This window comes from Sturnira hondurensis, unplaced genomic scaffold (genome assembly GCF_014824575.4).
Source record: "Sturnira hondurensis isolate 20B ecotype Veracruz unplaced genomic scaffold, ASM1482457v3 Scaffold0007036, whole genome shotgun sequence".
NCBI classification, from domain to species: domain Eukaryota; kingdom Metazoa; phylum Chordata; class Mammalia; order Chiroptera; family Phyllostomidae; genus Sturnira; species Sturnira hondurensis.
The window spans coordinates 995,594-1,008,205 of record NW_028079667.1 but is presented as its reverse complement, the minus strand read 5'-3'; the positions used below and the strand labels follow the sequence as shown (position 1 = coordinate 1,008,205).

General features: G+C 42.1%; 1 protein-coding gene across 4 annotated transcripts in view; it reads right to left on the bottom strand.

Annotated features, from left to right (window-relative positions):
• ART3 (ADP-ribosyltransferase 3 (inactive)) overlaps positions 1–11,714 on the bottom strand; it is a 33,725-nt gene extending 22,011 nt beyond the window's left edge. For all 4 annotated transcript variants that reach the window (XM_037050972.1, XM_037050974.1, XM_037050973.1 and 1 more), the window contains exons 1-3: positions 11,581–11,714; positions 10,349–10,426; positions 4,984–5,701 (exon numbers count right to left, since the gene is read on the bottom strand). In XM_037050972.1, coding sequence (XP_036906867.1) covers positions 4,984–5,701; positions 10,349–10,417 — 787 coding nt within the window. In that variant the 5' untranslated portion in view covers positions 10,418–10,426; positions 11,581–11,714. The remainder of the gene's footprint in view (positions 1–4,983; positions 5,702–10,348; positions 10,427–11,580) is intronic.
• Between the last annotated feature and the right edge of the window lie 898 nt (positions 11,715–12,612).

The following is a 12,612-nucleotide window of genomic DNA, read 5'->3' as shown; positions in this document are numbered from 1 at the left end:
TCCTTCTATGCCCCCTCATAGCTGTCAGCCTGCTCTCCATCTATGAGTCTGTCTCTATTTTGCTTCTTGGTTCACTTTGTTCATTAGATTCCACATATGATTGCAATCATATGGTATTTGCCTTTCTCTCACTGGCTTATTTCACTTAGCATAATGTTCTCTAGGTCCATCCATGCTGCTGCAAAGGGTAAAATTTCCTTTTTTTTACAGCTGAGTCTTTTTTCATCCAAAATTATAGTTAGTCACAAATAGAACAAGGTTCTAATTGTATCCTTACGGCTTTTATTTATTTAATCCTCACCTGAGGACATTTTTTCATTAGTTTTGGAGAGAGAGGAAGGCATTGGGCCAGGAGGAGGGTGATGGAGAGATAGAGAGAGATTAATTTGTTGCCTTTCATATGTACCCTGACCGGAGATCAAACCTGCAGTCTGGGTATGTGCCCTGGCCAAGAATCAAACCCACAACCCTTCAGTACACAGGAGGACACTCCAGTCAACTTAACGACACCGGCCAGGGCCTGGTTTGCTTTTGAAAAGCTCTGGCTATTGTCCTTCACAGTGTTTCAAACAGCCTAGCTTTAATGATCAAGCTTTTGACCCTAGGTTCCCCTTTGTTGTCTCTAGATGGCAGCAGAGAACATTGGTTAGGCTTCAGTTTGGCGTTAAATCACCACAGTCAAGTGCATGGGCCTGACTTTGTCAGAGCTCTCCAAATAGTACATGGGAGCCTCCACAGCGGTCTCCTCCTGTGGCTGGTTTGAATACTAACCTGCCTCATAGCCTCTGGCTGATCTTGTAGGCAGGCCCACAGGGGTGTGCTCATTCCCCTTTCTCTTCCCTCACACGGGGCTCATAATGCACTTGCCTATGCAGGTCTGAGCTGCCCTCACCATGCCCCCACCCCCCATTCTGAATCAACCCAATGGCTACCCCTTTTTGTTCACCACCATTCTACGCACAAACATGAATCTGCGGGCTTCACGGCATGCCTCTGTCAATCAGCGTGATGCCAGTGACTGATTTGGCTGGTAGTTACTGCAGCCAGGGTTTGTGTATAACCACAGCCTCCACAAATGACATTTGGCTAAAGGCATCAGGAGCATCATTTTGTCAGACCAGGTGCAACTGGGTTTCTGGCTGTGATGTACTGATAAAGTTGAACAAGTTCTATGGTGGGAGTTGGGGGTCCTGATGTGTAGACTTTGCTGATTCCTATGGTATAACTCTCAACCATGGCCAATTTCAAGCCACTGTGATGAAGAGAAGCTGGGAAGAGATACATGCCCACAGTTCCCATAAGCAGGTATGAGCTGGCTCCAACTGGCCTGGGTTTTGGTTAGACCTGATGTATTGTTGAGGGGCACGGGCACCTTTCCTCTCTACACAAATTTACTCACTGTAGCCATCTCCCCTCACGGTGAACAGTTATTCTCACTTCCTTGCAACTTAGGACCAGGACTAGGGTGAGGTAAATGAGGTGCTGAATGCAATCTTTAAGGAGGTACTCACTCTTAGGATCATGCAAGAGTGTAACAGGGTACAGCCAAGAGGGGGCCCCAAATAAGGATTTGGAATGGGGTCCAGAACTCAGGGTGTCTAGGAAATATTAGAAAAATATACAAGATGTCCTCACCTCCCCCCCACCCCCCAGGTGTGAGTTGGGGGAAGGGAAAATAGAGCAGGGCCATCAAGAGCTGTTTTGTACAGCAACAGTTTTGCAGCTAATCCATGGCATGATCATTTAACATATCTATAACCTACCTTTAACTGGCTGCATAGATATGCTAAATAGCTGTGGCCATGCTCTGAGTCAGGGGGATAGAAAGGGACTTCCCCCACCAAGATGTAACTGGGGGCAGGTCCCCCAGGTTACAGTGCCTGCATGAGAGCTTGGAGAGGATTCACTCCATGACATAGGGCCACACCTGCCCAGACCCACTCTGGCAGCCCAGTAAAGCTAGAAGGATACAGGGAGTGCTGGCAAGCAAGGCCCATTGTAGAAGGAGTCGGAAATGGGGCTGCAGAGGATTGGCGCAGGGATTTAAACAGAGACTCAGCAGCCATTGAGGAGATGATTATGCAGCTGTGGCAGTACAGGGACAGCGCCACTCGGCTTCTGGCAGAGTGGGGGAGAATCACCATGGGGGTTTAGCAGAGAACCACCACTCGGCTTTGGCAGAGTGGCACCCCCCCCCCAGGTTTGGTGGAGAGAAGAGGACCATGTGGTTTCGTCTAGAGTGGGGACCCCTGCAGCTTTGGTAGAAGAGGACCATGCAGCTTTGGGGTGCTCCCTTTGGCCATGTGGCCTGGGAAGCAGGAGAGACTTCGCCTAGAAGAAGAGTGAAAGAACTCTTGCCAGTAGACCATGAGAAGGTGCCACATGGCTTTGGATTAATTAGAGATCCTACCTAGATGGTGACACAGCTGATGGTGTCAGGAGTCTGAAACATGGATGTGTGGCCTTGGCCACATTGAGTCAAGGTCTAAATGTCCACCCTGCTCCTGAGGCCCCACTGCAATAACTACTCTTCTGACCAGCAGCCATAGTTTGAGGTTCAGCCAGATGATCACACTCGGAAGACCCCAAAAGGCCATCTCCTCACCACCTTTGCAGAAGAATGCAAGGCAAGTAACATGGCATACTACTTAGCAACAGGACAGCGTGAGAGTCATCCCTTCAATGCAAGTCCTTGCAGCAGTCCAGGGCTTGTAGCCCCAGAGTGATGCTCAGTTCAAGGAAACAAGGTTACGCAGACGAGTGCAAGGAACCATTCTAACTCGACAGCCTCGCACCACATCGTCTGTTTGTCACAGAAGACAACATCTCTTCTACCAGTGTACCGGGGGTATGACGCCAGGACTCAGCGAAAGGAACACCTGGGTAGGCATTCCACAGTACACGTAGGAATGTCCATACTATGGCTTCCTCGCAACTATCTGCAGTTCATTTGCAACCCTTCCAGATCAGATGCACGTTACTAATGAAGGATTAAGCTTACCATTAGGAATTCCACTTTTGGTAGATTTCAGAGAAAAAGTACTAAAAGAAGACCAACAGGAGGCCATTTGCATAGGAGGAAGCAGAAAGAGTTTTGTTAACCTATTTACTCACATACAACAGGGCTCAACATCATAAAATTCCAGAATGCTGAGGATAAAGAAAAATCTTAAAACCTTCCTGAGGGAAAAGAAAAAAAACAGGTCTCATTTAAAGTTTTAGTGATTAGAATGGCTTCACACTTTCCAATAGCAGCACTAGAAACTAGAACACAGTGGAGGAATCTCCAAAGTTTCCAGGAAAATAACTTCTGAAACAGAAATATAAATCTACACAAATTATTATTCAAGCCTAAAGACAGGTGTTTTTCAGACATGCAGTCTTAGAAAGTTTGCCTCAATGTCTCTTCTCTCAGAAAACTTCCAGAGAACCCTTACTCTACCAAACAAAGGAGTAATTCAAGGAAGAGCAAGAAACTTAAGACACAGGGGATTCCTCACGGGAGAAGCAAAAGAAAGTCTCAGAATAGTAGTGCGAAGAGATTCTAAGATATTCAACAGGCCTAGAGAGCATGTCATACAGCAGGAGGGTGGGGGAATACAGGAGGAGCACATCCAGAAAAAGAAAAGAGAGCATCTGAATGTATTAAGAGGAGAGTTCCATTTCTAAGGATTTGGGAGTAAATTATTGATGGGATATAAAAAGCTAAAAAGTAATAAAAACCCCACGACTAATAACCCTGGGGTAAAAGAGGTTCGTGAAGAGTACTGTCTTCACCACACTGGGAGAATGGGAAGAGGGAAATGAATGGATGTGGAGGAGGAGAGTGACGGTTATTAGAAACTTTTAATTTACTCACTAAACAGCTATTTCTAATTCCCTTCTCCCCTGCCTCCCTGCACTATAGAGGTTGGAAATGCGAATTATCTCCTTTCCAAGCTTTTCTTGTAGTTATGAATGACCATGTGGCTGTTCCAGTCAATAATATGTAATCAGGAATCTACTAAGAGTTTCTGGGAAACTCTTAGTAGATTGACCTAAGAGTTTCTGGGAAAAGGTTTACTTTCCTGATTAAACAGGCAGATTTGGCTGCTATCCCTCTTCCCCTTGTTTCTGTTTTAAACAGGGACTGACGTCTATAGTTACAACAGTCATACTGCAAACATGAATCAAGAAACCAACATGCTAAGGCTGGGAGAACAGAAAGAGCTTGAGTTACTGAGGACATGGTGGAACCACTATACCAAGTCTGGACAGCCTACCTCTAGACTTCTTATTAAGTGAGAGTTCTCAGGTAGGTTTTCTATTACCTCAATGCAATAAAGAATTCCTAATTAGTGCATGATGTATGAGAGCTAAATATTCATTCTCCGTACCGTGAAGTCAGCACATAAAAATCCAGAAATATGTTATTCCTTAGAAGCATGACAGTAAGTACCTGAAAAAAAAAGCTAAAAAAAAGAAAAGAAAGAAAAGAAAAGAAAGGGAGGCCACAGAGGAGTGGAAAATGGGAATGGAATGGGTGGGAAGGGGGTGCTATTTTTTCATTGTAAAATGTAGCCAGGCACTTCTGGGCCGGTTACTGGGCCAGGTACTTTGCTGTGGGGGGCTGTTCTCTGCACTGTTTAGTAGTGTCCTTGGCCTCTACCCAGTAGATGCTAGTAGCAACTAGGGTTATCTGTGACAACTAAAAATGTTTCCAGCCATTGTCAAATGACCCTGGGGGCAAACTGCCCCTGGTTGGGAGTGGCTGTCTCAAAGTGCTATTTTATGTTTTTAACTTTCTATAAAACTGTAAATGTATTACTCTCATAAAATTGTATCTTGGAAAAAGAAACTAATGGGATGAAAGGAGCTAGGCTGAAACTACCACTGTCATTTCTTCTTTCGAACACCTCTCAGTTTCCTTCCTGACCTCTCCCTGGTCCCGAGAATCCCACTCCCTCCCCCGCAGACAAGCGCAGACAGAACAGAGACACTTACCTCCGAGAAACGCACACTCATAGTGGCTGCAGGTCTTGTTTATGCTGTGAAGGATAAGGCTGCTGCCAGGCCCGTCCTGTGACACATGAAAAACCTCATTCAGAGGTATTAAAACAATTCTTTCACTTGCACTTTCTTTATCAAAAAAATTTTCAATGGCAACTCCAAAGCATGAGTGAATGGTCAACAGAATGTGTTGGTCCTCTGCAGCTTGAGGTTTGGCTGAATACGCCAAGGTGAAATGGCCAAATCTGGCTTGGTTTAGCCCTCCAAAGGTAAATGAAGTGGCCTGGCTTGTGCTGTATACCACATTTTTGTAGCTATCCTCACAAGGTCTTCTCAGCAACTGCAGGGCTTTTGTCAGGTAAAAATGAAAAGCTTTGAACTGGAAGCCGTAGATATAATCCTTTCGAGATTGGCCGGCCACCTTCACAGCTTCATTGAACAGATGGTAAAAGGGAGTTTGCTCTTGAGCTTCATGAACATATGCCATCAAGGCTATTCCATGGTTATCCTTAAAACTCATAGGGAGGAAGAGCTGAGTCTTCCGAGCTTCCCATTTGGCTTTCGCGTTTTCCCACACATCTTCCAAAAGCTGATGGCTTGCTTTCTCTTCCTTGAGCAGTTGGGGAATATACTTGATTTCCATCCTATCAGAACATTTCTGGTATTCGTCATCAAATGTATTATCTGCCATGTCTAATGTACTAGCTGTCACCTTCAAAGGAAAAGGAAATATTCTTGAAATAAGATATTTAGTGTGTCATTTTCTCTCATATTACTTCCTCCACACTCTCATGCCCTGCCAAGAATCTCTCCCTTGCTTACAACCAACTTCGGACATATAGTTTTTAATGTAGGAAGCATATTCCATTGCTACTGATAACTTTTTCAGGAAAGACCTATGTGTGTGAAAGAGTTTATGTCAGCAGGTGAGGTATGGGTACAATTACGCCCGTAACTCGTTCACTAAACCTTGAGGTACCGAGGAAAAACCAACGAGTATAAAACTGAAGAAGTGGGTGGCAGTCCTGGCTTTGAAAATGTTCTTAGCCAGATTTCTTCAACCTCCCAAACTGCTGAGTGACTATGAAACATCATGCATGGAATACCATACATGACAAATACATAATGGCACATATCACCCCTTTTCTTGAGCAGAGACTCCCTTCCTTGTCCATGTGGTTTGGGTGGGATCGATTGCACTTTCAGCCTGTGATAAGCAATGAATCAGGCTTAAAAACCAGAACATTCTTTCTTTCTGTACAACCACAAGCTCTAAGGATAATAATGGCTTGGGGAAGGCAGTAGTTATCCTTTTAGTTCCATGGAGAATCCTGCCTGCAAATATAGCCAATGAATGAAAGGCGTGCAGAGGTGAGAGCTGGAGAGAGATGAAGCCCTGGTAACATTACTTTAAGGCCCTGGGTCTAGCTGTGCCTGAAAACTGTATTTTACCTTAGTCATAAGAAGCAACAAATGTGCTATTTGCTTGAGCATGTTTGCACTGTTTCTGCTGTACACAACTGAAAAAGGCCTAATCCACCTTTCAGTGATGCATGGTAGTAGCAGGGTGGTATAATGTAACTCACCCTAGGGTGGAGTCAAACTGATGTGGGTTCATTCCATTTCTGTTACTAAGTACTAATTAGTTATGGGAAAGTTACTTGACATTTCTGAGCTTCAATTTTTTCATCTAAAAATGGGAATAAAGTAAGGAAATAATGTTTCTTTATAAAGATTTTATTCATTTATTTTTAGAGAGAGGGGGAAGGAGGGAGGAAGAGAGGGAGAGAAACATCGATGTGTGAGGAAAACATCAATCATCAATAGGTTGCCTCTTGCACGCCCCCAACTGGGGAGCTGGCTGGCAATCCGGGCATGTGACCTGACTGGGAATCAAATGAATAACCTTTTGGTTCACAGGCGCTCAAGCCACTGAGCCATACCAGCCAGGGCAGGAAGTGATGTTTTAATTGCAGAGTTGTTGTGAGGGTTAAATGATATAATGAATGTATGCAAAGTCTTAGCTCCATGTCTGGCACCTATCAGGCCTTCAACAAACTATGGTTATTTTTAATTGTTTCATGATGGAAATATATTAATTATACTATAACTTCCTCAAGGGTAGGATCTGCATTATATTTATTTTTCAAAGGCCAAGCATCTACATAAGTGAACTAAATAAGAACCCTGTACTCTGGCCTACTGATCAAAAAACAGGATGAGCAAATCTGCCCAGGAACACCATTCAAGGGTTTCTTTCTACAAAGCAAAGGATAATTAATGCCCTCCACGTCATTCTGTCTTTCCACTCTCCTCTGTTCCTTCTATGGCACATCGGTTGCATCAGCTATGCTCTCAGTTGGAGACCTTAGTTGAGACTTTATAGATACAGGCTAAATAACTTGTCTGGAATTGAGATTTGAGCTCGGGCAATCTAACTCCTGAGTCTGTCCCCTTTATCAAAATGTTTCCAGTGATGAAGATCATTGAAATTTATGTAGCACTTTTAAAGGGTTTATGTTTATTCTCATAACAACCCCTATGAAAGACTGGGCAGACAATGCATACCACCATTTTACAAACAAAGCAATTATGCTGGGGTCAGACACTATCTTTCTTCATTACCAGCCACAAAATATTCTGCTGGCAAAGACCCCTGTACTCCTGGGTCTGTAGGTCAGTTTCTTGACGTGGGAATTTGAGCTTCAGCAGACTGAATCATTGCTGTCGCCTAGCCAAGAAATTCTCTTTCTTCTGTGGCACAGAATGTACCCGAGGGTATGCTGGGCACCGATGCCTGATTTATCTTTAAGACTCCACATATCACAAGACATCGTACCCTAAAGTCACCACCTCTCACATTCCTCATATCATATCAGAGTTGATCCAATATGTTCCTGTCTGTTCTATGCCCCTAACCAGTCTCCACATGCCTAATTTTAGACATCAAGTCTTTCTGGCCTAGGGCCACAGTTGATTACATGTTCTGCACAGTGTGTGCCTTGAACAGTGAAAAAGTTCACAAATGCCACTACCACTCAGGGACCACTGGGTGAACATTAGGGGACAGGTATAAAGGGTTAGATGAACATACTGATTATACATTTTCTTCTCTGATTTATCCATTCAAACAAAGATGAATATGGATGAAATCCAATTGCCAACAATTTATTACAAAAACGTGGAAATGGTCCTGGCTGGTGTGGCTCCGTGGATCGAGTTCAGGCCTACAAACCAAAGGGTACCAGCCGCTTAATTCCCAGTTGGGGCACATGCTTGTGTTGCAGGCCGGGTCCCTGGTCGGGGGTGCACAAGAGGCAACCATGCTTCGATGTTTCTCTCTTGATGTTTCTCTCTCCCTTCCTTCCCCTATCTCTAAAAATAAATAAATAAAATATTTTTTAAATGTGGAAAAGATCTGAATGTTCAAGAAAAGAAATTATCGAAATTTATAGAATATGTTAAAATTATGTTGGAAAAAATATTAAAAATACAAATCAAAACCATGGTGAGATACTACTTCATATCCAGTAGAGTGGCTATATTAATAAGGAAATTAAGTGTTGGCAAGTATGTAGAGAAGGTGGACCCCCATACACTGGTAGGAATGTAAGGTGGTACTGCCACTGTGGAAAGCAGTGAGGCAGTTTCTCAAAATGTTATACATAGAGTTGCCATACAACCCAGCAAGTCTACTCCTATGTATATACCTAAGAGAACTGAAAACACATGTTCACACAAAAATATGTACGTGACAGCTCACAGCAGCACTGCTCATTCATAAGAGCCAAAAAGGGAGAACAACCCAAATGTCCACAAATTAATGTGTAGGTAAACAAAATGTGGCATGACCATACAATAGAATATTATTCAGCTACAAAAAAAAGTATTGAATACTAATACATGCTACAATGTGGATGAACCTTAAAAAATGTTACACTAAATGAAAGAAGTCACAGACAAAATGTCCGGAATGTCCAGAATAGGCAAGTCCACAGAAACAAGATGCTAATAAGTGGGATGGCCAGGGGATGCAGGGAAGAGGGAATTAGGTCTAATTGCAAATGAGCTACAGGGCTTCTTTTGAGGTTGACGGGAATGTACTGTAATGAGATAGTGGTGAAACTATGCCCAACTGGTGAATCTATAAACACCATTGAATTGTGCACTTTAAAATGGTGAATTTTCATATGTGAATTATCTCAGTTAAAAACACACTCAGTACAGGCAACATAATACATAATGATTCTATAGACAATGTATTAGAATGTTAAATTCAAAGATTTCAAGAATTCAAGAAATTATCTCAAATCAGTGGACAAATAATCAGTAGTGACATCACTATGACATCTTGAATGTCAGGGGTCCACTGATTTGAGGTAATTTCTTGAATGTTGGGGGTACAATGTGGGGGGGGTAGAAATTAAGTGAGATACCTGGCTCATATTTTACATAAAAATGTTATAGAGTATTAACAAAAATAAAATAATAAAAGTTTTGTCAGGAAAGCATTATGCTGAGCGAAATAAGCCAGGTGGTAAAAGACAAATACCATATGATATCACCGTTAACAGGAATCTAAACAAAACAAACAAGCAAGCAAAATATGACCAATGACACTCAAATACAGAACAGGCTGACAGGGTCCAGAGGGGAGAGGGGAGAGAATCATAGGGGAAAAGGGGAGGGACTCACATGGACAAGTATAAAGGCCACATGGACAATAACTAAGGGTTGGGGGCGGAAATGGGAGGGAGGTGGGGAGCACTGCGGGGGGGCAGGGCTGGGAATATAAGACAGAAACCTGTACTTGAACAAGAATTAAATAAAAATTAAAATTAAAAAAATAAAAAGATGATAAACTTTAAAAAAGTTTCATCAAAAAATAGTGAATATGAGAAAATAATCATTATACAGTAGTTTGATAAAAAAACATGTAGCCAAACACTGCAGTGTCATCTTATTTGAAAAAAATACATATTTTCATAATATTTAACGACCTAGAGAGACATTTGCAGCAAGAATTAACTTAAAAAGATAAAAAATATATGAACCCATTTTGTAAATTAAATACATACACAGAAAAAAGCCAAGGAGACTACACACCAATGGATTAAGAGTCTTTCCCTCTGAGGAGAAAGACTGTGGGTGATTTTTACTCTCCTGTGTTTGCTTGATTTTTCACCTTTCTATAATTGACATGTATCAAATACGTAAACAAAAGATGAAAGCTACTTGAAAAAACTGATTAGTGTACTTTATCTGCTCGTTTGCATTAAAACCCACACAGACGCCTCAGGTAACATTACATCAAGAGTGCCTTGTTCAATGACCATGGACTTCCCACTCCCAACATTACCTGGAAAATATCCATTAAAATCATAGCTGACAGCAGCATGATGACCATTTCAAAATGTCCTGTCTTCATTTTTCTCTTCTAAATTAAAACAAAAAAAATCCCAATGTAGTAGACTTAAAAAAAAGAGGCTTAGGGAAGGAGAGCAGGATGATAACAGTCCATTTTCCTTCTGGGTTAGAGTGGGTACCAAGATGGGCAGGAAGTGATTATCATACATTCCAGTGGCTGAAAGGGCCTAGATTTTGCCTGTTGGTTTAACACTCTCATTATACAAGAAGGGAACAAAAACTCAGAGAACGTTAGCAATTTGCTCAAGATTAAATCTATCCTTTTCCATTCTCCTCTAGATAAGTTGTCCCTCCCACCATAATCACTGGTGTTCGTAATTTCTTGCTGTCACTAAGGCTCCCTCAGCACGCACATGGAATTAACATCAACTAGAAAAAAAAAATTCAAAATTGGTCCCAAGAATTCTCCAAGAACTCGAGCCCATGTACATCATCCACTCTTCTAACCTCGCTGCGAACCAAGTTAAGCCTGTTTGAGCAGGATGAGCTAGATGACAAAGCTAGCAGTACTACAAAGCAGAAGGTAAGGGGACCTCAGTCCCCCAAATATTCACATTCAAGAAAAGCCCAAGGATGAAACAAGTGTCTTGCACAGCTTCCTGATGGTGGGAATGAGAGTAAGAAGGAACTGGGTAGGCAGTAATTCCAATAAGATTATATAACTCTGCTCTGGCTAAATGCCCAATATTCATCCCAATGTTTATGAGGCTGAAAGGGCTAAGTAGGAGGGCAAGAGGCCCTAAGGGCTGAAGCTGTCCCAGAGTCATGAAAAGATTCTATTAACCGTGGCCTACAGTTCCTTCCACACACTTAAAACACAGTGGAAATGACCCAACTGAACTACAGTTTCTATTTTAGTGTTCCAATCACCACGTTCTGGTGCCTGAATACAGGAATGAAAGCACAGAGGGAAGGAGAGAGTCCTCCCTTTGGCCCTAGATTCCCACCTTTATTTAGGAGCCATTTGTTTCAGTAAAGATATTCAACTATAGTACTAAAAATGCTACTTTTGTGTGTTCAACTTCCCTTTCCAAAAAAACATTTGGCCTATACAACTGGCAGATAACTGTCACAAGGTAATATGTGCCAAGTAAGCTCCGAAAGCTGGACTTTTAAAAATTCTTCCCTTCTGTAGTCTGGACATAAATAAGTAAAAATGTTTACCTGGCTTCTCTGCCTGTGCAGGAGGGTTAAACGATGCTAGGTCTCAGACTGCTTCCCCACTTTCTCAGTTGTGCTGAGTGTCTTCGGCATGGGAGGTTGTTGACAGTGAGAGCTGGGAAGGGAATGCTTTTCTTTTTATAAACATCCCCAGCAGCAGCTTGGCAGTGGCACATTACCCCATTTGTGTTCTGCTATTTATATCTGGCCCCCGCACCATCCCTTGGAGTCATTACTGTTAACACATGAAATCTCTAAGAGGCTTGTAAAGCCATAGCAATTCCCTCTGACCACAAGGCATATTCAGTTCCGAGCCCTCAGTTCTGGGCTTGTCAGAGAGGGATCACTTCCCATTCCTAACCCTTTGACTCTGACATGTCAAACTAAAGCCAGACTTTACCCTTGCTAGATGGTTCACATAACTAAGGGGACTTGCTGTGTTGATCGCTGGCAAGGATGATGGCTATCACCATTCACTCCACAAGCTTACTATATTTCAGGCACAGTGCCAGATGCTGGAATATGCAAGCAAGTAAAAAAAAGGTACTGAAAAGCATTCACGATCTAATGAAAAATATGAATATCATTTAACCAGAATACATGTTAAGATTCTTAAGTACAGACAAAGTCTAGTGACAACACGAAGAAGGGAAGGACTTGGTATTACCTTCAACCATAATTCTCATCTGAGTGAGGTACATACAGTAAATATATTGATTGTAATGTTGAATATATTAGAGTTGAACACTTAAGAGTTCACCGACTAGATAAGAAACCATTCAGTGTCCTAGGAAATTCATGCATATGTACATCAAAATGCATTAACCAATTGTATTAGATAGTAGCACTATTCATAATAGCCCAAAACTATAAAACACTCAAATGCCTACCAATAGTAGAATGGGTAAATGTGGTATATTCATACAATGGATTTTGTATAACATTAAAAATGAATAATCTCTAACCACATATACAAATGTAGACAAATCTCACAAACAAAATTATGAATAAAAGAGATACACTCTGTAGCTTTTC